This window comes from Vespa mandarinia, chromosome 6 (assembly GCF_050613455.1).
Source record: "Vespa mandarinia isolate Hongniang chromosome 6, ASM5061345v1, whole genome shotgun sequence".
NCBI classification, from domain to species: domain Eukaryota; kingdom Metazoa; phylum Arthropoda; class Insecta; order Hymenoptera; family Vespidae; genus Vespa; species Vespa mandarinia.
The window spans coordinates 9,019,265-9,042,214 of NC_140815.1; the positions used below are offsets into that span (position 1 = coordinate 9,019,265).

General features: G+C 38.3%; 1 protein-coding gene across 4 annotated transcripts in view; it reads right to left on the reverse strand.

Moving 5' to 3' along the window:
* Positions 1 to 2,671: 2,671 nt before the first annotated feature.
* The window catches only part of LOC118449038 (uncharacterized), a 57,790-nt gene continuing 37,511 nt past the window's right edge, over positions 2,672 to 22,950 (reverse strand). Inside the window, exons 9-15 of one of the 4 annotated variants that reach the window (XM_085657785.1) lie at positions 15,976 to 16,116; positions 14,520 to 14,672; positions 13,534 to 13,683; positions 10,465 to 10,632; positions 9,371 to 9,769; positions 8,616 to 9,075; positions 2,672 to 2,807 (exon numbers count right to left, since the gene is read on the reverse strand). In XM_085657785.1, coding sequence (XP_085513911.1) covers positions 8,807 to 9,075; positions 9,371 to 9,769; positions 10,465 to 10,632; positions 13,534 to 13,683; positions 14,520 to 14,672; positions 15,976 to 16,116 — 1,280 coding nt within the window. In that variant the 3' untranslated portion in view covers positions 2,672 to 2,807; positions 8,616 to 8,806. The remainder of the gene's footprint in view (positions 2,808 to 8,615; positions 9,076 to 9,370; positions 9,770 to 10,464; positions 10,633 to 13,533; positions 13,684 to 14,519; positions 14,673 to 15,975; positions 16,117 to 22,950) is intronic. The other 3 variants (XM_085657784.1, XM_085657783.1, XM_085657786.1) reach the window with 3 other exon arrangements.

A 22,950-nucleotide genomic window follows, 5' to 3' on the forward strand; every position in this document is an offset into this window, starting at 1 on the left:
TCGAAGAATTATGGCGACGGTGTACACGTAAACATATTAATGATTTTTACGAGTAAAATCGTTAAATCCCGGATTGCAAAAGGGGGTAGATATCCCCTTTAATCGTGATAAACTTTCGGAATGATCTCTTTCTTTCTTTCTTTCTTCTTTTTATTCTTTTTTTTGCTTTTTTTTTTTTTTATTCTTTTTACCTCCTTTTTTTTTCTTTTTTTTTTTATTTTCATTATTTCAGTTGGTGTTGATTCCCTTCCGATAAGTAACAATCGCCGACATGCATCGTAGTCTTTTGTTACCGATATTTGGTCAATCGTTTATAATGGAAGAAAATTCTATAACATACTATCGCTCTATCATTTTTTCTTTTTACTCACATTTCTTTCTTTCTCTTTCTCTCATTCTCTCTCGCACGCATATACAAACACGTTCTTCCATTCTACTTCTTCCATACATGATTATTTAACATTCATACGTTTCCTATCAGGCTTGTTATCTCTTATTGGGGCGATCGTAAAATTGTACGGGGTCATTCTGATCAGCTGTACGACCGGACTTGATGGATTAAAGGTTTTACGCGACAATAATTTTCAATTGTAAAGAGCTTAATCGCAGATAACGAAAACAATCGTTAAATATCTTCAAGGAAATGTTTACAGAAAAAATTTGACGTTTGTCTCACGGAAAAAGGATGATCCGTCGTCGAGACTTTTTTCTCATATAAAATCGTTACGAGTGTTCGTTCTTTTTTTTCTTTTTTTTCTTTTTTTTTTTTACTTTTACCAGCCACACAAATGTGTACGTTAATTATCTTTAGTTTCGTTCGAGGATCGATATATGTCTATTCTACATCTTACATTTTATTCATATAAAGTCCGATCGTACGGCTTTTTTCAAATTACCCTGTACATGATTTATATATTATATATATATATATATATATATATATATATATATATATATACATGTATGTATATATATATATGTTTGTATGTATATATATATATATATCTGCATGTATATCTATACTTATATTAATATTTATATTATATTAATATTTACAAAAAGTCGTTCGTTAAATGTTAATATTTAATATCGCAACCGTTATTATATTTTAACTTTATTCCTGAGTGACCATTCATAGAAGAGCCTGATTAAGAGACTCGGCTCCTGTTCCTTTCTTAGTTTTGTAATTATTTATTTGTTTATTTATTTATTTTTCTTTTCTTTTCTTTTCTTTTCTTTTTTTTTGTATGACGCTGAATGTTAAGATAAGGAACCGGCGTAGCAAAATGACGAAGATGAATTTCCTTTCCTTTTCATAAGGTTATGTACATAGTGAGAAGTCAAAAATTACGAATAAAAGCGATAGCGATAACAGCGGCAATAGCATCGTAACAAAGAGAATTCATGAAAATTCGCGAATTTAATATCAGATCGTTGGAATCGTTGCGAGTGAACGAAGAGGGTAAAATTCTCGAGAATGTAATTGAAGTTATGTGTATATATATATATATATATATATATATATATATATATATATACATATATATATATACGTATGTATGTATATATACGTAATAGATACATAATATGTATAATAAATTTTTCGTTCGTCTCGATATTATATGTATTTAAAAATGTTCGATTTGACGTAATATCGCAGAAGGACGATCATCCTCGGCGATTACTTTCTCTTTTAATTGTAAATTTCTTGTCCTTTTTTTAAAATGATAATAACTCGCTCACGTTTCTACGTGATCTTCGATGACGATATTATGACGTGCATCTTATCGTATTAATTGTCACGAATTGTCATGCCTTCTTGACATGCGACCGCTTGTTCGGCATAAAATCTTTCATTATCGACAATGAATAATCCAAGAGCTTAATCATTATCAAGCTCGTGAGCATATATTTTGTAATTTTTTTTGTCTCGTTTTGTTTTTTTTGTTTTTTTGTCTTTTTCATTTTATTTTATTTTAATTCTTTATTAAAACTATGTTACGCGCGAGTGCCAGTGGCGTTTATAGATTAACGCACAGGACGTTAATCCCTTCTTGATATGGTGGAATGCTTTCGTTAAATTGTCATTTAATGAAAATTTAATGAGACGGTGTCGCGGGAGCGAGAATAAAGTACTGCGCGACATCTCGAAACATTAGCCCCTCTTCTTATTTCGTGAAAATTACTTTCTAGAAAATATTAACATAATAACGTAGAATCTGTCATAGAGATAAATGTATATAATGCGCACGCGCAACAGACAACGTTGGCACTTGAATAATATTTATGTAAGTAAGTGAGTAATTAGATAGTAAGTAAGTATGTAAGTAATTAAGTACAAACGTAAGCATTTATGGGAATAAATATTTTGTACATATTGCAAGCATCGTAGGAGGGGAATTATTTTCTTAATTTCTTCTTTTTCTTTATCTTTGGCAAAATATTTGATATACAAAAAATATTGATATGCACGACGACTGTTTTCATATTGGCAAAATTATTTAGAGAATTATCTTTAGAAATCAAATTTCTCTCTCTCTCCCTTCCTCCCTTTCTCTCTCTCTCTCTCTCTCTCTCTCTCTCTCTCTTTCTCTATCTATCTCCCTTTCTTTTTCGATGCGTACGATGGAAGAATGATAAAGATTTTCGATAGAAAAATGTAAGAGGAAGACGTTAACGATCCTTGGCACACATGTACATACATACAATTCTGTGTTTCTTCGATGTAGACGAAATGATAGGAAACGGGTCGCATTCATCGAAGGTATGATGTTTTCCAAAGCTCTGATACACCGTGATTGAAAATTCTAAAAACAAATATATGGTATTCAATAAAAGGAATGCAATTCAATTCGAGTTTCTGAAAGAAGTTACAAGAAAGTTCGACGTCAGATGAAATGTCGTATCGTTTCAAGCGAAATATATAAATTTAACGAAATACTTTGTCTCGAGAGCAACGAAAAAGGTTGCAGAGGGGACGGTGTTGGTGGTGCTCGATGGAAATAGATCTATTCATATTTTATTCGGTCGATAGAGAACGGTCTCTTGGGCAATGTATGTTTGGATATCTCATATATCATCGAAAAATGACTTTGGTCGATGGTAGTAGGCGGCATGATTAATCGCGACGAAGGAACCACGTGTCAATTTTTATCGATCCGTAGACATCCTCCAAGGCACGATATATAGTTATTCTATCGATTTTTAAATAATATCGAGATATAAGATGGGATTTTATTTTATATTCGTTAAATCCGCATTTAAAGCAATGAAAATGATGGAACGACGGATAGAATATGACATTCCAATTAAATTTTCTCCATGCGATCGTAATAATTATATAGAATTGGCCGATCGAAGTATATTCTTTTCGTAGGGTTTGCAAATCCCAATGAAATTTTTTCAATCCTTTTTATCATTCAGCATTAATTAATGGCCGCCGGGTAACGTGGAAATTACATATATTCGTACGAGTTTTCTACTGTTTGTTTATTCATTTATTTTCTTTTTCTTTCCTTTCTTTTCTTTTCTTTTTTTGGTTTTTGCTTTCTTTTCTTCTTTCTCTTTTCCGTCTCTTTCATTAGGGGGTAATGAAAAATACGAGACGAACAGGAATGCGATCGTTCTTTCTTTTCTCCGTTCGCGATTATTAAAAGTCGCGAATTATTTTATGTGTCGTTTCAATAAATTAAAACCACCAGGAATGGATGTTTAATTATCGGAATGAATGAAAAATTATCGATCGGTCGTCAAAATAAATTATATTGGATGCAGCACGCTCCGAAGTTTGAACGTCGATCCGAAATTTACCGATGATACTGTGAAACGTATCCTTCCTTCCCCCTCCCTCTTATTCTTTTTATTAAAAAAAGTATCGTTTCTAACGATATAATTAAATGTAGAAATATCACAGTGTCGGCCGAACGGTGTAAAAATTGAAAAAGATATTCATTTTGCCTCCTGCGTGTTGTTGCCTTTTTTTTTCTTTTTTTTTTTTCTTTTTTTTCCTTATTACACAATAAACTCGGACTGATGGGCGTAATAAAGGTTTTGCGATAATGTTACGAGGAGAAGATGTTGATTACGGCGATGATAAAGAGCGAATTAATTTTTCACACGTTTCTCTGAGCTAGTCGTTGTTCACAGCGATCTTTCATTCAAAGTGTTACGATTAAAAAGTACGATACGTTGACGTAAATCGCTCCCGTTGCACGCGCATATAAATTCAATAGAGAGTTAATAATTGTCTACGTTAAGGCTGATTCGAATCTCTTATTTCTTTCATTTACTTGCAGTAAATAAAGTTCGCAGACGTTTATCTCTCGGGTCTTCATAACATTATTATTTAAAGGGAATATGATTACTTACATGGTCGTATATCATTTATGTAACTATGTAAGTTATATGATATATTACATCGATGCGAATAACGAAGGAAACAATTAATAATACAAATCTTTTTTCTTTTTTTTTTTGTTTTTTTTTTGTTCTTTTTTCTTTTTTCGGGAAATGTTAAAGGGATGTCAGTCGTTTGCTGTTCTCTATCGTCGGTATCGTCGCTTTTTTCTTATTTCTTATTTTCATTTTTTTGTTCTCTCTTCTGTTTTTTTTTCTCTCATTTCTTTTCTTTCCTTTTTCTTCGTCGCGATACGCGAGTGTGTATATTGGTATGCGTATTAAGTTTTATAGAGAGGATCAAAAGTCGCGATGTACGGTTTCTAATCTAACGAATTTTCTAAACGAATTTACGCGGAAGTTCATTTGTATTTCTCCTTAAAGTATAAGGTGGCAGTATAACTTAATATTCTCGGTGGTAGCTTGGCGCAAAGGCGGATGGACGACGCGTATCATGCGTGGTATATCTTTTCTCTCGTATTTACATAAGTATGTACTTATTAATATGAAAATATGTAAGTACTTATGTATTACGAGATAAAGTACGAAGGCAGTAGACGCGTGCGTGTAGATTCGTTCGTTCGTTCGATGCGATAGAAATCGAGAACGATTATCTTACGATTAGACGACTCGTCTACCATCCAACCCGTTTTCCAGTTGCTTCTCTTAAGATCTACAATTTTTTTTATCCCCCGCGAGAATCTTGTAGTAAGAGCACTTGATCGCTACTGTTCGCGGGCGAAGCGAGTTCTTTGTCCTTCTCCCCCTCGACGCAAGCCACCCTGCATACATCCTCAGGAGGCATTTACGTTTTTCCCCTTTTCGATCCTCAAGTCGGCTTCCACTCCAAGACGAAATCGTTCAGACATACTGGATATGCCGATATGTTCGATCTCTTAAACGACGACGACGACGACGACAACTTTTCGCCATTGTTCCTCCTATTATTATTATTATTGTTGTTGTGTTGTTATTTATTATTATTATTATTATTATTATTATTATTATTATTATTATTATTATTATTAGTATTATTATTAGTATTATTATTAGTATTATTATTAATTATTATTACTATTATTATTGTTATTATTATTATTATTATTATTATTATTATTATTGTTAATATTATTCCGGAGGAAGAGAGGAGGAGGAAGCAAGGGCAATTAATTTCTTCTATGCCAGCGGAAGAACTTGGAATCTTGTCGTGTACGTGTGCAGATCGTGTCATCTCCATCTATTTCTTTTCACTTTTCTTCCTTCGGCGAGTAGCGATCGCTCTCTGAGAGAGACGATTACATTGAGGTTTAGAAACGGACGTTAAAAAAAGTCTCATTTTCTAATAAATTCTATAATTCGATGATTGAAAAATATTTAAAAAATCCATATCTTTCATTCGTACCGTTGTTTCGTCGTCGTTTGCGCCCTTCTTTTTTTTCTTTCAACTTTTTTCCCTTTTCTTCTTTTTTCTTTTTCGAGAATCGTCTCTTTCAACTTTTGGTTCCTTTGGAAAACACTTCTTCCACCTTCTCCTTCTCCGACATTTTTTCTTCTCCTTCTTCTCCTTCTTCTTCTTCTTCTTATGTATAGATTTCCTTTCGTTTCTTTTTTCATTTGTTCCTTCTAAGGGATTAACCCATTGGGCGCCATCTTTAGAACGTGACGAAAGCCCCCATGAAATAGGCGAAGAAGTGCGCGCACAATTTCTGCGCTTCTTTTTCTTTTTTTGAAATGTGGTTCGCGTCGGGACAATGAACTCGAGTTCATCGAATCATTGAAATTTTCTCACGGTGTCTATCGTAGGCGAAGTGCGACACCGCGAGTATTCGAAGCGAACGGTTTTACGAAATCGAATCTGATCGTAACGTTCGTCATTTTTATTTTGGCTTATGATCGCGTCCTTTCGTAGTTTTCCGCGCGTACGAAAATAGAGGTAGCCTGGTTCTGCGAATATATATCTTCTTTATCTTCCTCCTCCTCCTCCTCCTCCTCCACCTTCTCTTCTTCATCTTTTTCTTTCTATTATTTAACGATAGATTCAAACGATATATCGAGTACTGCCTCTATCTTCGTAAAGTTGGTTAACGTCGAATCGTTTGGATGTCGCAAATGTCGAGAAACCGGCGTAATTTAGCGACTAACGACTATGAACGAAAGGTGGAGACTCGGAAGTGGCTTTGTCGCTTGGATGATGGATTTAAGTTGGTCCCGAACATGAGTTAGCATGGGTTTGTGCAAAAATCTTAGCTAAAACCGTGTGAAAATGATGGCAGTTTACGCGTTGCCTCGATCGTATCGATTTGCGTTTTAGGAATTGACATTTTTATCATATCTCACGCTCTGCGATCGCGTTAGATAATAACGTTAAATTATTCTAGTCGTTCCGACGATACGCGAGTAATCCGCGAGAAAGACGCGAGAAGTTTATACCGTAGGATCTACTCGATAAAAGCGTATATACGTAATAAATAAGAGACGCGAGTGCGTGCGTGCATGCTTGGGTGTGTGTGTGTGTGTGTGGGTGTGTGAGTGCGTGTTTGTGCCCATGTGTACGTGTGTGCGGGCTCGCGTCTATTGCTTTTACGTAAGCTAAGAAAGAAGTCGATCGAAGGTATGAAAAATCTTACATCGTAAGTCCTCGCGCGCTATTCGATTTTTGATTTATTATTGGCAGCATGTACTTCGCGGTTTCGTATAAGTTCTTCGTGTCGATCGTATCGTGTAATCTTCCTTCTTTATAAAGCAGTTCGCAATCGGCGAGACGAGGAGCCCTCGATTTTTCGTCGCTTATCTTTGGATAGAAAATAACGGAAGGTCTTCATAAGTGAAAGACAGTATAATCGCGATCTCTGTACAAACCCATTCTAATGGTTGCGCGCGGAAACGCCTCGATAATTATCGAGGAAAGTCATCAGGGCAGATCGGCCATCGTCCCTGAGACTATCTTCTTTCTTTATTTCTTACTTTCTCCTATCTTCTTCTTTTCAATCCATTCGCACGGCGTTTCTCGCTTATCGTCTTCTCTGATTCTTTTTTATTTTGCCACCTTAATTACCATTATGAGCTAACTATATTAATTCTACGTCGCACTAGAGAGTACCAATTTTGACTATCGTGTCCCCTGGCAGTTTATATACAGTGACAGGTCGGTCAAAGTTTATCACCGACCATTCTTATCTTCTTCTACGTCACGGATAGAAATTGATGGATGTCGCAGCGATTCGGGTTTATTTACAAGAAGAGGACGATCATGTAATTGAAATATCTCGGGCTCGTAGTTCCGTTAAGCTTGGCACCGCCGTTATCGTCGTCGTTTTCGCTGGCAGTGTCGCCTTTAGTCTCGACGATCGTGTCGAGACGATCTATTTGACCTCTGTGACGATCGATCGAAGGATCGCTATCGTTGGTATCGTCCGAATCGACGTCGATCGTTCGATCGTTGAGTTTGATCTTGACGACCGCGTCTACGGGGTACTTGCCGGGAGGATGATGATTCTCGTCGTCGGAGGAAGTAACGCCGGCAGCCGCCATCCTGGCGCTTCTCTCGCAACGGGGACACCCGTTGTTGCCGTTCGAGGAGCCTTCGTCGCTTTGACACCGAAAACATATGAGATCTCCTTCGGTTGAAAAGTCGCAGTGTTCGCAATGAACGAGGACGAGGCCGTTTCCATGACAGAGCTCGCAAACTGGGCTGTCCTCCTCTTCCTCCTCCTCCTCCTCCTCCTCCTGCTCCTCATCCTCCTCCTCCTCCTTCGCTTCCTGTTTTTGACGTTTTTCCGTTTCCTCGACAGTTTCCTCGCGAGCAAGATATTCGCACGACAAGAGCTCCTTCTCTTGGCGCAAAGATCGAGGCGACGATGAATCCTGAAAGAGTCGTTCGTGATCGCGCGGTCTTGGCGAGGAAGAGATCTCTTGAGGATCGCGCGAGGATCTGGGCGAAGGGCTGGTACGGACCGGGGTCTTGTAGTCCGCGCGAAGGAAGGCAAACTCTTCGCCAGGATCGAGACGTTCCTCGACGTAACGACCGACGTAAGACCCTGGAGTTTGGGGCCTGTACGTGCAAGTACGGGTCTTTTGGTCGCACTCGCTGCAAAGCAACAGGTTCGATTTGCTTCCTGGTTGCGACGCGTAACCATTGCACGTCCCGTAATACCTGTCAAACAAATAGACGGAGATCGAAGAAAATATGATAAGATATCGTTCAAGAAACGATTGGGTACCTCTCGTCCTCGTCGCTCTCGAATAAATGCTGACTTAGGCTGCCAATCGATTTGGTGTCGCTGAATCGTGCTACTCCCTCGAGTTCGACGTTGCCCAAAGAACGTATGCCGACGTCGTCAGCAGCACGCTCGAGATAACGACGTATTCGCTCCATCTTAGCTTTGCCGCGCTCTCGCGGCCTTGTTTCTCGTTAAATGATGCTCTCGCGATTACGTTCGTTGTTGTCTTCGACGCTCGACGTAGAACTCGCTCCGCAAATTTGTAGCTCGATTTCTGCCAAACGTTGCTCGACCTCCCACTGTTGTTGATTCAATTTAGCGCTCAGCGTAGCGTTTTCCGTTTCCAAGCATACCTGACGCTCCTTAAGTCGCTTGATCTCCGCCAAAAGAGTCTCGTGCGTGTCGAGAAGAGGTGTCGCGCCCTCGCTCATCAATTGCGTCATGCTGTTGCACGTCATACCTGGGAACAGAACGACACGATTCTTCCTAATCGACGTAATATACCGACGTAAGAGATAAGGTAGTAGTTTTAATTATCACCTAGGTCAAAGGCTATCGAAAGGTTAAAAGGCTAGTCGTCGCATTTTCTATCTTCGATCGGGGGTGGGGGAATTTTTATTGCTTCTACGGTAAAGGTAAAACGACTATAGGGGGGACACCTTTCAAACTTTACTCGTACTCGAGTTGGAAACATTTCTTTTCCAATTGGTCGCGTCGGTTTCTCCCAAAGGGATAATCTTTAATAATTGACTCACCGGAATGAGTGGATTGCCTTCCGGTGGAGGGTTGAGTCGCAACCGATCGAGGCATCCTGGCAGTTGGATCCTCGCTACTCTGTCCGCTGCTGGTGGCACTCATCGGGCTGTCCATACTTCTGCTGGCGTTGACGTTGTTGACGTTGACGTTGACGTTTACGTTGTTACCGGGGAGAATAGGGCCTGTCGCGATGCTCGTAGCGACGCTGGCAACACCAACGGCAGCTCGCGTCAGCACAGGGCTCGAGCTCGGAGTAAATAGCGAACGAGTTCCGGCCCCTATGGCATAACCCTGTCCTCTTAATTTTTCGTCTAACGATGACACCAGCATATCCTCTAGTGGTACTCGTGCATGTGATTCCACCAAACCTGGCGTACTCTGGCATCTGCTCATAGCCACTGAAAATTTTCATACGACTTTGTTGGCGATATATCGTAATAATCAGAAATTGGCTCGATGTTAACCCTTTACGCTAACGAACCGTTTGACGTTTATCTAATGACGAATCGAACAACATGTCAAACTGACTATCTCTATGATTTCGCTTTGACGCCAAAAGAAGATTACGCACTTTTTCGAAGCTTCATTAAAGCATACAAAATCTTTGCTCTCTATCATTAAAAAATAACTCGGGGCGTTTATTCGATCGTAGTTTTATATATATATATATATATATATATATATATATAGTCCGCTTTACCATAGATACCTATTGCTAATTAATATCTTTGTTTTTGATACGCTTTCCATAAGCGAACACGTAGCACATTGAAAGGAGTCTATCCTTGCAGCGTTAAAGCGTTCTAAGCCCCGAGCAAAATTGGTCTCGTCCTTTTCTCGCTTCGCCTCATTTCATCTCTATGAGCTCTTTTCATTGAACAACCTCGCCTTTGTCATTGTTTAGCGAACATCGTTGAAATACTCAAGCGCCAATGATTACTCGTACGTGTCTACTTGCCTCTGATTAGATATTTGAGAACGGATTTCCTACCATATGCGTATTCGGTATTATTCCGTTAGTATATGAAATTACGCGAGGAAATAATCAATGAGATCGATTTAATCCCAATAATACATGTATTAAAGGACTCACCCTTCTTAAGGGGCGCTCTCTTGTACTTTTCCAATCTTTTGACCGCAATGGATTCCAGTCGTACTCTGGCAGCTGGATATTCCTTGAGGACGTCCCACATGTCCTTTTTACTGAGAACGAAGAGACCCGAGTAGCCGACCGACCGCACGCTCGCTGTTCGTCGATTACCTGCGTCGATGTAGCCATTTATTGGTTACCAGGATGCATCAAGCTTTCTTTTTTATCTCGCTACGATCGATTTCTCGATCGTCTCTCTCTCTCTCTCTCTCTCTCTCTCTTTCTCTCTCTCTCTCTCTCCTTCTCTTCATGATGCCGATTCGTTCTTGGTCATATTATCGAGTCGCGTGGAGATCATCGATATCGGACAATTTAATAGGAATGATTAATATGCGCGCGAGCGTACGATAGATTTTTTCAATCCCTCATTTTTTTTTTCTTTAGTCCTCGTTAAAAATGTGATCTTTTTATATCTCTATGAACAACGATAAGACATGTCACGAACGAGTAAATAAACTATTGTTGACTCTCGTTTATTCGCTCACAAAGCTTTCGTGGCTCACTGTTGCAAAGGATGTTATCGGTTGGTCGACATGTAACGTACTTCGTACAACATTACTTTCATCTTAGTAATTTGGAAATCGCGTCATGTTTCTCCGTAATAACGCTTCGTATAATAAACGTGAGAATTGAGTGAATTTAAACATACTATTAATTTCGAACAAGGAGACTTTGATCGCACACATTGCTGCAAAAAAAATATTTGAACAACCAATGACTCGATCTTGTCTCTTTCATCGACTTTTTCCCAAACTACAAAATATTACATTAGCCAATAATTTTTTTCTCTCTATAAACTACGAGCTCAAAGTTGATAAGTTTGAATGATTTAGATCCATTTGAATTTTACGAGACGTTTTCCTTAATTTTTTCTTGAACAGTTTCGAGGGTGCGAGATAAAAATCGAAAATACTTGAGTCGCATGGAAAAATATTCGCTTAGATGAAAACTACACAATATTATTAATTAATAGTTAATTTTATGCCGGTATCATATATCACTATGACGTTAATTTGATTTTCATTCGAAAAGCGATTACCTTCCCGTGCGCGCGTGATAAAATGCAATAAATTTGTATATCACTATAAGAATCAATATTTAGATAATTTGCTAAAATGATAAAAGCTAATATCTACGGTAATAAAATCGTATACGATAATCGGAAGGGAAATTTCACTTGCATATTTTATACATTCGTAGGGAATGGGTACGCAATACATAGCCATAAATCGCAATAATAATCTGTAGAGCAATGGTAAATCATTGGGACACAATGGTAAAAGATTGTGAGTAAAGAAGTAAAGTATGCAATATATGTGCAATATGAAACAATGAAAAATATCCGTATGAGAAAATGCGGAAAGTATTTGCAAATAATATCGATCGTTCATTTATCGTTAATTCATTCGCATATTTATGCATTTTAACAAATTAAAATATTTAGCGATATATATTTTTATTAAAGAACTAGACAAATTTAAATTTCATTTGCAAAGCCTTTCCAATAGTTCTCGTATTGTCAGAGATATTCGTACGATAGTAAAAGTTTATAAAATTGCAGCGTGTCGTTGCAGCACCGATCATACAGAAGTAAATAAGTACAAGAAGATCGATAAGAAAATCGAATAATAATTTAGGGAGAGTGTATAAAATTTAGGAGAGACGGTATATACGTATAAGCTATTTCGTCTACTAGATACTACAAAAGCGTTATAGCACGAGGGGGTATTATACGAATGACCAAGAGATAGCGACGGATGTCGATCGATCGATACGACGTAATAATTCTCTAGTAAAATAACGGAGGACAATTTGAATGCACCGATGTATGTGAAATTTTGAAACGGAAAATCCTTTCTTCGTTCGCATATGTAATGCGCATTTAAATCAGTTAAAATGTAGATGCTCGAACGCGAAGAGAAGACCAGACAAATATTTTCGTTACTTCTCTAAAGTTAAATTTTCTTCGACCGATTCTCAAATTTACAAATTTTTATGCATTTCGATAAAACGTACAAAGAGAAAATGAAAAAGAAAGATACGATCAATCCGACTATTAATTATGTATTTTCAACGTAATCGTCGACTCTTCGATTCGCTCTTGTCGTATCGCTCGAAATTGAGAAAAAGGTGAAAATAGGTGAGTATCGAGAAGAAGTATATAAGGAAAGAGACTAAAAAGGATGATGATACATAAGTACGTGTCACGGATCTTAATTGAAACTTGTCGACGTTCACGCAAATACGGTATTTTTCCTTTGAATCAATTATAGCTATTACGTCATAGTTTGTTTTGAAAAAAAGAGGAAGAAAAAAGAACACACACACACATATATATATATATATATATATAGTTTTGAGTACGTAACGATATTCGTGACGTCTATTAAATCGACTAGAAAGAAAACTTCTTTTTCCGCGAGTTTGCCAAACGATCATTCATTGTTTAAGAGAGATTTTTCTCTCTATTTCTCTCGAACGTCGTAAACAAGAGTTTGGAGAGAATTAGCTTTTGGTAGAAGAAAGAAGAAAGAGCAATCGACGTTGAGAATCTTGTGCGGAAGTAAAGACGTAGGATGTGTGTGCGCTCTTGTACGATAGCGATAGCGATGACGTCAAATGGTGCCGGGGTCATTGCGTGAATGTCGATCCCGTTTCGATGAGGTAAAGTCGACAAATAGGGCGTCGATGTAAGAAAGAGAATAATATAATAAAGAGCACTCTATATATATATATATATATATATACACACACACATACGTATATATATACACACATATGGATATATATATATATATATACCTACATACCATAGATGTATATAAAATATGGATAGATAGAGAATGTAAGTATATAATATGTGTAGATGAACGTAGACGAGTTTAGATCGGCTCATACCGGCTCGAAGGCTTGCCCTCTCATAGAACGTGGTAAGAACGTGAAACGTGATAACGTGATCGTGAAAAACGAGGGGGACAGCTCACGGGCCCCTGCTTCGGTTGGAATATTTACCGCACTCTTTACCTGCAGTCCCCATATTGAGAATGCTGATCTCCCCGAAGTAGGAACCCGCCTTAAGGGTGGCGAGGACCGTCTTCCCGTCGTCGGCCACAACTTGGAGCCGACCACTGTTCACTATGTACATCTCCTTCCCTACCTCACCTGTGAACATAAACGTCAACTTCCTCAATTCTCCATTTCCCTAATTTTCCCATCGAGTCGAAACTGCCTGCTAATAACTATAACTACACCGCTGCGATAATGAAGCTAACAATAATGTAGAAACAATTTTAGATTACCTCAGAAAATCTAATATATTATACGAGTTGGAGCGTTATTTCTATTATAGTATAATTATAACTCGGTCAAGTCATTGAACCGAGAAGATAGATAGATGAGAGAAAGAAAGAAAGAGAAAGAGAGAGACACGGAATAAACTGTAAGACGATTACGCTTTTTTCTCTTTTTCTTTTTTTCATTTTTATCTTCTTCTTGTCGAAACAAAATTATTTGCTCTCTCAGCGTTGTCATCTATGAAAGAAAACGAGAAAGTCTTGTCTGTCGGATCTACAATCTTTGGTCTCTGAAAGGATCTTGCTTTAACGGCTTCACGCTCGAATACGAAACCATCCTTTGTTCCTGTCCGTTCCATCTTATCATTTTATTCTTAGTAACCGTATTTCTTTGGTCGAGAGACATTGCAGGCAGTACATCGAGATCCTCGAATTCATTTTTCCGCGGTATACCTACGGCTGTTGCCAAGAAGTTGGGTAGAGGAAATAGAAAAGAAAGAGAGAGAGAGAGAGAGAGAGAGAGAGAGAAAGAGAGGGAGAGAGAGAGAGAGAGAGAGTTCATTTTTGGCTCTCTTTTTTCGGTGCATCGACTGGCGCTTTTCCAGATTTTCGTATTAACGAGGAAGCATTGTACGGGAAGAAAATAGAAATTAAAAAGAAGAAAAGAAAGACAGATAAAAAATTGAAGTAAACAGATCCATATACCTTTTCGACAAATGTAGTCACCAGGTGAGAAAAGAACGGGTCGCAGTCTAAGCACCAATTCGCATAGGAAACCAGCTTCTGTGTTCTGAAATATTTCAACCCTTCTCAGCGTTTCCAAATGTACATTTATCGCGATTTCGGCCTTCAACTTGTCTGCAACATAATGTATGGGATTTCTCGTAATAAGATAAACTTTTGATTAAAAAAAAAAAAAAAGGGAAAAAAAAGAAAGAAAAAAGAGAGAAAAAAGAAGAAGATGAACGTATCAATCCCGATCTTTTTGTTCGTCGCACTGAAAGAATAATATTTTTCATCTCGTAATAATATTTCATTCACATCTTCTCTTTATATCGGTATTATCGTCCGAAACTTTAGAATCTGCATTTCATGGAAAGGTTATTGCATCGAGAAATGCAGCTCGTTCTTGAAACGAAACGATTCCCTTTAATACTACTCTCCTATTCCTTCGTTAAGTCTCCTATACCGCTCAATGCTATTTCCTTTTACCGGAGGATTATTGAGAAAGACGTTTAACTTTGACAATAAAATAATAATTTACTACCATGAATTTCATTTACCTTTTCACATTACCTAGAGACATTCATATAACAATATTGCATTTTAATGTTGACATGAAATGAAAAATACGAAATCACTGTTAATGTTAATTTTCTAATGTTTTGCATTTTATAAAATAAAAACTGTGTTATAGTTAAGAACGCAAAAGCCTAAAGTTGTTTCCAAGTTGCGAAGTTTCTTATGTGTGATAAAATAGATAAAATAGACTCCGACCTCTGGGAAATGCTTACCGATAATCCGTAAAAGACATCTAGTGTAAACCTTTAGTTTCACTTACAAGTTATCCTAAGAATTTATATCTCTCCAATGTTCAATTCTCTGATTTTTGTCGAAAAATAACGACGTTACGTTAGAATCGAGTCGAATTAAAAATGTAATTCTTTTGAGATTTTTCACGTTATTTCAATCGCAATGCATTCTCGAATTCTGTTTATATTACGCATATAGATGAGAGCCGTGAATGACAAAGAACTCATGTCATGTTGAATATCGACAACGATCGTTTGTTTTGAGGTGCAGTCTTCGTCGAGGTACACAATCGTCGCTTCTCAGCAACGTTTTCCAGCATCTGTCATTTCACATCATTATTTTCTTACTACCTAACAATAAAAGCAGTTCCATTTTATTTCGTTCCAAAGTCTCGTCCCATACGCTTTCATATTTCCCTTCTGCTAGAATAAATTCAAGCTGACTGCCACTCGAAATTAACTCTTTCGTGCGAATCTATATATATGAGCTATAGATATATGCACGAGTTAGTCGTGCGAAAGAATAATATGTATTTTCGTGCGAGATATTTGTCAATAGAGGGATTTAATGAACGAAATGTATAAACTAATGATTTAGTTAAAGAAAATGTAAAAGAAACATGACTCACCGGGAAGACAGCTAATGGCCTTCTCCTCGTCGGAACATTTTTGCGTCAACCAGAGATAATCGAACCATTTGATCACTTTCTGTTGCAGATGATTCGGCACCCGTCTCATTCGCATATAAGTTTTCACACCGTCCAACTTAGCTGAAATGAGAACAGAGAAAAATGTCAAAACTAAAATAACAAACCAACGAGATTCGTGTATCGGTAATGAAAATATATGGCGAGGATAATGCATCGTCGCATAACGTAGTACATACTTAGATATATCATATTCCATGCGACATTGCACCTAGATGCATCGAATTATTATAATACGAGCAACGTTTCAATTTTGGGGTGCACCTTGCAAGCATATTTCATTATCTATTCTCGAATATCTTCGTTTCCACATTGATATATGACTTTCTAAGATTAATTTCCATTAGACGTTTTAATTTAATTAAATGCGATTACCCGACATATATAATAATAACGAATAGAATGATATAAAATTTTCTAACAGAATTTTTAATTAATCCAAAAGGAAATTTGAGTTATTAAAATAATTATTCATCGTTATTAAAGCAGCCACGGGCTTTTGCATTTACTTTCGAACATAGGATAAGCCATTTTTTTTTCTGCGAAACGTTGCACTAGATTACGATAAAATTTTTTCTTCTTCCCCTCTTTTTTCTCTTCTTTTTTTTTTACAAGAGAAAAAAATATCGACATGTAATGACAATACCGCGATATTGTGGTATATCGAGCGTGCGATCGTTGTACGGGTCACGGCTCGATCACAATGCAATGAAACGGAAAAGCAAGATACGGTTACCCTTCTATACGAATTTATCGGTTTCGTTTATTGCTGCGAGAGAGAGAGAGAGAGAGAGAGAAAGAGAAGGGAGGGGGGAGGGTGCGAGGGAAAGAGGAAACTATAAAAACGGATATCCTTTTGTCGAAGAGATTATTTTCAAGAGACGACGTGAGAGAAAAGTGTAGAATTGATAATCACAGTGTCGGGGAAAAGATTTGAAAAAGGAGAATAATTCAAGTCATTCTTCGGGTAGGCATCCATTTAGATAAGGTTAAATCGATTGAGACTTCATTACGACCGGGGATATCCGAATAGCAAAGAAATACGGTGAAATTCGATGGAGTAGCGGAATAAAATTTCAATTCCAGATTCGACGAAATACATGCTTTATACATTGGTCCCGGTTTAGGATAACCGATCTATCGAAAAGTTCATTGTACACGGACGGATCTATTGCCATTGTTAGAAATGGTCCGTTCGGTTGTGATCGATCAACGACAGGACTAATACAATTTCTTTTGAGCCTTTACCGAAGGGATATTTTTAAGACAGCGAGAATGGATGGATGGCTTGGTTATTTGGATAAAATTTTTTCTAACGCAAACGAATCCTTAAAAGTGGATATATGAAACTGTATCGATTTGCGATAAGAAAGTGTCAAGGACGAATAAATGTGATAATAAATTTAACGGGGAGAGAGAAGCGGCGGCGGCGGCGGCGGCATCGGTAACGACGATGGTTTGTAGAATAAAAGAATCAATAATTGTACTTAAAGATTTCGTTGACTATTTTCGACATTGTCCGAGTTGACGAGAACTGAAGAAAAATTTATTTACGATTCGTTCTACTCTAGTAGAGAAGTATCGAAATAATCGCAACGCCGAGGTAACCTTGGTTTAATCCACTCACAGTCAAGTGGAAGGAAATTGGTAAGAGAATCGGATGTCGGTTGGGAAGTCGAAGAAAAGCCAGAAGGCTTGCTAGCGGAGGCTAAAAATAAATTAAAATTCGAAGGTGATCCTCGATGCGATTGTATATCTTGAACCATTCGATAGAACGAAGAAGAACGAAGAAGAACGAAGAACTAAGAAGAAGAAGAAGAAGAAGAAGAAGAAGAAGAAGAAGAAGATGGAACGAAAAGATTAGATTAATTTCCATCGCCTAGAGGTGCCGCTTTTCACTGATCGCGATTCGTCTAACTCGTTTGAAAGGTTCGAGGAAAATAGAAAATGGAGGAAAGCCGATACCGTGCCAGATACGATTAATTTGCGATTAATTTCCTCGTCGGCGACGAGCGTTTACGACGAGAAGGATCGTACGACTGCGATCGTTCAATTTTCCTAATGACACCGAACAGATATACCCGTGTGTAATTTTCCATAAGGGAATATTTTGATTTTTCTAATGAGGTATAAGTAAGTAAGTACATATAGTACAGTACGGATCGATATACCCGAGAGAATAACCAATGTATTTCTCGTGTCTGGTTTGCGTTTTGCGTGTAAGAAGAGAAAAAAGGTAAATCGTTTTCGCGTTGGTTCTCGACTTGAATCAGAAAAATTGTTCGTTCGTTCATTCGTTCGTTCGTTCGTTCGTTCGTTCGATTCGATCGATTAAAGGGAACTATATTTCTCATAGAGCTTGATGGAATAATAATGAAAGCAATGTTCCTTTTGAGTAAAATTATTATTAATAATAACGGGTGGGTAGTGCGATGGCGTTAAAAATGCATCTGGTAGATTTATCGATTTAGAAGTAGATTTTCTTTTGGCGAGAAAAAGCAGTCGAGAAGGAACAAGGTTCACTTCTTTATGAGCGCACCACTCTTTTCACCTTTTAGAAGGAAATGGCCGAGTTAACGTCGCACCATCGCCGTGCTACCGGTGGGCTACTGCAATGGGAATTACGCTAGGACGGAAAATCTGCATTGGCTCTATGCCAGATACGTAGGTATAGGTAGTAAGTACGTACGCGAAGCCAACGAGCGGAGCCAGCGAGGGAAGCCAGCGAACGAAGCCAGGGAGCGAACCAACAACCCCTTTGATCCAACTTTGATCGCTCCTCTCCGACTCACGCGTACCCTAATCTTTATCATATCGTCTTTGCTTACCACTATACGGATTGCTTATTATCAATTCTCTCGCGAACAAATCGATACAACGATGCAATGCACGTTGTATCGTGCCACGGTGTTACCCCGTATTTCTTTTTCGTTTTTTTTTATAGATATTTTTTAATAGATACTTGTTAAACTATAAGATTCAGGTGAAGATGAATGAAATGAAGAATTTGTCGAAACGTCTTTTCTATATTAGAATAAGTATCGATGCTATTACGTTGGAACGTAGCCAAATGCTCTTAACGTACTCGACGGAATCGGTATTCTGGGTGTCAAACCTTTAACAGGGTTTCTCGTCGAATTCCGTCGTCGAAAATTTTCAGCACGCTTCCTCTTTATCCGAAAGAAGCATAAACCAAAGGAAGAAAACGAGAAAGTTTAAAATTGTGCCGTCGGCCAGCGTACGATTCTCTCTCCTTTCTTCTTTATTCGGTTCGTTGCAAGTCCATTTCCGATTGAAATCCTCTGCCACTTTTATCCTCGGTCCGTGAAACTTTCTTCTTACCATTTTCGAAACGATTTCGCGTCTCTCATAACCGACCATTCGCGTTTTCATTTCGAGCGCCGATAGTGCCGACTTTCTTCCCTTGGACGATCCTCAAACGATCGAATCGAATCGAATAAAATCGATCCTATGATATTAATTCCCTCGAATATGCTCGAATTCGATATAAAAAGAGTCGTACAAAAGATGTCGAAGAACGAATGTCATATGCCAAATGCCCTATTCGCTCGAGAGATAAGAAAAATAAGATGATATCGATTATATTATGCAGGATTGTTATTCGTCCGATGTTACGGCGATACCCTTTAATACCAAATTACGTATGCGTGCTCCCACGTTGAGATGCACAATGTTCTCCAAGGATTAGCTTACCAACGGACAAACGGTTATCAAACCATTTCCCTATTGTTCCCTACCCTTTGAGCCCTTAATCTCTCCACGTTCTCTGTACCGTTATATTTCTTATCAGTTACTCGCGGCCCACTACTTTGCATACCGAATCGATTTTTCTCTATGTAGGTACACATAGGAGGTTGCTAAAATTCTTTTTATACAAAACGACGATTGGAATACGTTCAAAGATATAAGATAAAAAATAAATCGTAGAAGCTAACGCATTCGAATATTGCACTTGAATGACTACGATCGTTTGACTTTGATGGCAGGCTGCAGAACATGAAAATATTTTTCAAGAAATAACCATTTTCTTAGAAAACCGACCTCGCGAAAGAAACACGAAGAGTTGCCGCGACGTCTGGAAAGGTTATTTAAATATACATACACATAAATAGGTAACTACATATATTCAGTTTGCTCGTTTTTCGCCAACGAGTGGCAAAGTTTTAACGACGTTGCCCTCCACGGTGGTACGCGACTCGTTATCTTTCAGAAAGTAGCGTACCCCGACCGCTGTTGCCTCGCGCCTACTCTTATACCTTTTCTTTTTTTACTTTTCTCGTAAGCAATTTTTCCTTTCGCCTTTACCGAAGCGGATATTTTTTCAACTGCTTATATTTATTTATTCGACGTTAAGCAGCGAGAGAGAGAGAGAGAGAGAGAGAGAGAGAGAGAGAGAGAGAGAGAGGGAGAGAGACCCAAGACAGCCACAGAAAAACCGTCATTACGAAGTAAAAGTATATTATTTTTAATAATGACAATTAATATTTATCGTATTAATTTATTTTGTTGTCTTGTCTATATAATATTACGTACGTTAATGTTATATGTTAAGCTATTTAGAGAATTTCATAGTTGAGAATATTTTGAAAATTATTTCAATTTTTCTAAATGCTTATCGAAGCGCAACAAATTCACTCGGTTAAAATCGATTCCTCTCGCGAACACGATGCAGTCAACGCACTGTATTAAACATTCCATCGAAACATTTTGCAGCTTAATGCTTTCGAGCATTCTCAGTCGCTTTGCCTCCTATATATTTTATATGGTATTTTAGTATTAACTTTATATTTTACTATAATAGAATTTATATGGGGTTTCGTTGATGTGGCCCAATAATATTTGTGCAAAAAATTGTTTTCTCATTTCTTTTTCTCTCGAAACAAATGTAAAATTTTCGATAGGCGTATATATATATTGGGATAAAGCATGAAAAGGTACAACGCCGGATTGAAACTTGAAGTACATTAAAAACCAATCTGAATATAGAAAAGCAGTTAAATTCGCGAGAAGCTACGTTCGGACAAGATTATGAAAGTTAAATGGCCATCAGAAGGATACTTCGAATCTCGAAACGGCATTAAACCCTACTATTAAATCTTTTCAAATGATATTTAAACTTGGACATACGAACGAAACATTCGACTTTCGTACTGGTGATTACTTCGGTCATGGTATCCGTAAACCTGTACTACGTGCAGATATACCAGTCCAGAACTCTAAACTCGAAAGCGTGTAGTCGTAAAGTCCAAGTACTTAGAGAGATAGTCAATAATTACGGTCGAGAACTCGATGCAATGTGTAATATCGATCGATATGTTCCGTATCGTACGGCCTACGGATTTACTTCCGTAGAAGAGAATCGAGAGTCATTATTATTCCGAGAAGGATCTTTCGAAAATGAAAAAAAAATTTTCATTTGCTCCTAGTCAAAATTGAAAATACTCTCCAAGGGAATATTTCTATGTGACGGGTTTATGAAAAAGAATGATTGGTCGGAATGGACGAAAATGCGTTCCGTAGCGAGTTAATAATGCAAGAAGGTATTTTACGAGTGGCAACGTTTTATCCACTGATTAGCAATTTACCGAGGGTACAAACGGCATAGCTAAATAAACGCGAAACGTTTCCTCTTTGTTCTCCGAGAACGTACTTTCTCGGTGAGTCGATCGAAGAGAAACGGAACTAAATCTAGGTAACATTTTCTGTTTCGATCGAAATATAGTTGGCATGGCGTCTTGGTTTCTAGAAGAATAATAACGGGTTATTCGTAACTAGTGGCTCGTTAGCGTCGTACCAGATGAGAAACGAGGAGGAACGAGGAATAACGACTCACCGAAGGAAGGACAATAGGCAATCGCCGGAATCGTGGTATCCTGCTCAACTAGAGAGAAAGAGAGAGGGAGGGAGAGAGAGAGAGAGAGAGAGAGAGAGAGAGAGAAACTTCGAAGGGAAAATTTAGCTGGTCCTCGACTCGAGCTCGGATTTTACGCGACTCATAGTCGCGATGCTTTTATCCGGCGCGACGCCGATAGAGGCTGAGCGAGAGAAAGAGGAAGGGATCGATGACGTCAGCGGCAACGCTATTTTTAGCCACGAGGGGGGCGGTAGTAGTCCGCAGCATTGGCTGGGGTGAAACCCGCTGACATCCCCCGAGCGTCCTTCGCAAGCGTTCTCTCCCTCTCATTCATCCTCCTGACCCAAAGAATGGAGCAGCCGCGCACCGCACCGCGCCGTGCCGCACGGCACCGCATCACAACTAAGCAGAAGAGAATCTCTACGTCTGCGCGCTTCTATCGCACCGCGGTGCCGTTCGACCGCACTGCCGATTCCTCCTCCTCTTCCTCTTCTTCCACCACCACCACCATCACCACCATCACCTCCGTCGCCGTCGCCGTCGCCGTTGCCGTCGCCGTCGCCGTCGCCGTCGCTACTACCACCACTTACAGAGAAAGACAGATTTTTGATATATCGTTTCTCCTCTACCATCCAGAATGCTACTTATGTACCTTCTCGTTAGTGTCGTTTCTCCTTCCTCGCTGTCGTCGCTAAATTTATTAATTATCCTTCTGCATCCATGCTGAAGTGAGAAAGTAGATCGATCGAGCGATCATCTCGAGTTTTCTACGTTATTAACGTAGACGTATCCTTTGGAGAAATTGTTCGATGCGATCGTACTCGAATGAGAAACTAACGAAGAGAGTTGATAGAACTTTGCGCTCTCTCTCTCTCTCTCTCTCTCTCTTTCTATGCTTCATTATCTGACGTACTAGAGAAGTATCTTCATCGTTCAGATTCTTTCTACGCATCAATCGAAATTCGAATTTTTTGTTGTAACATGTAAAAAGATTCGACACTCCTATCACGACTTCGTACTAG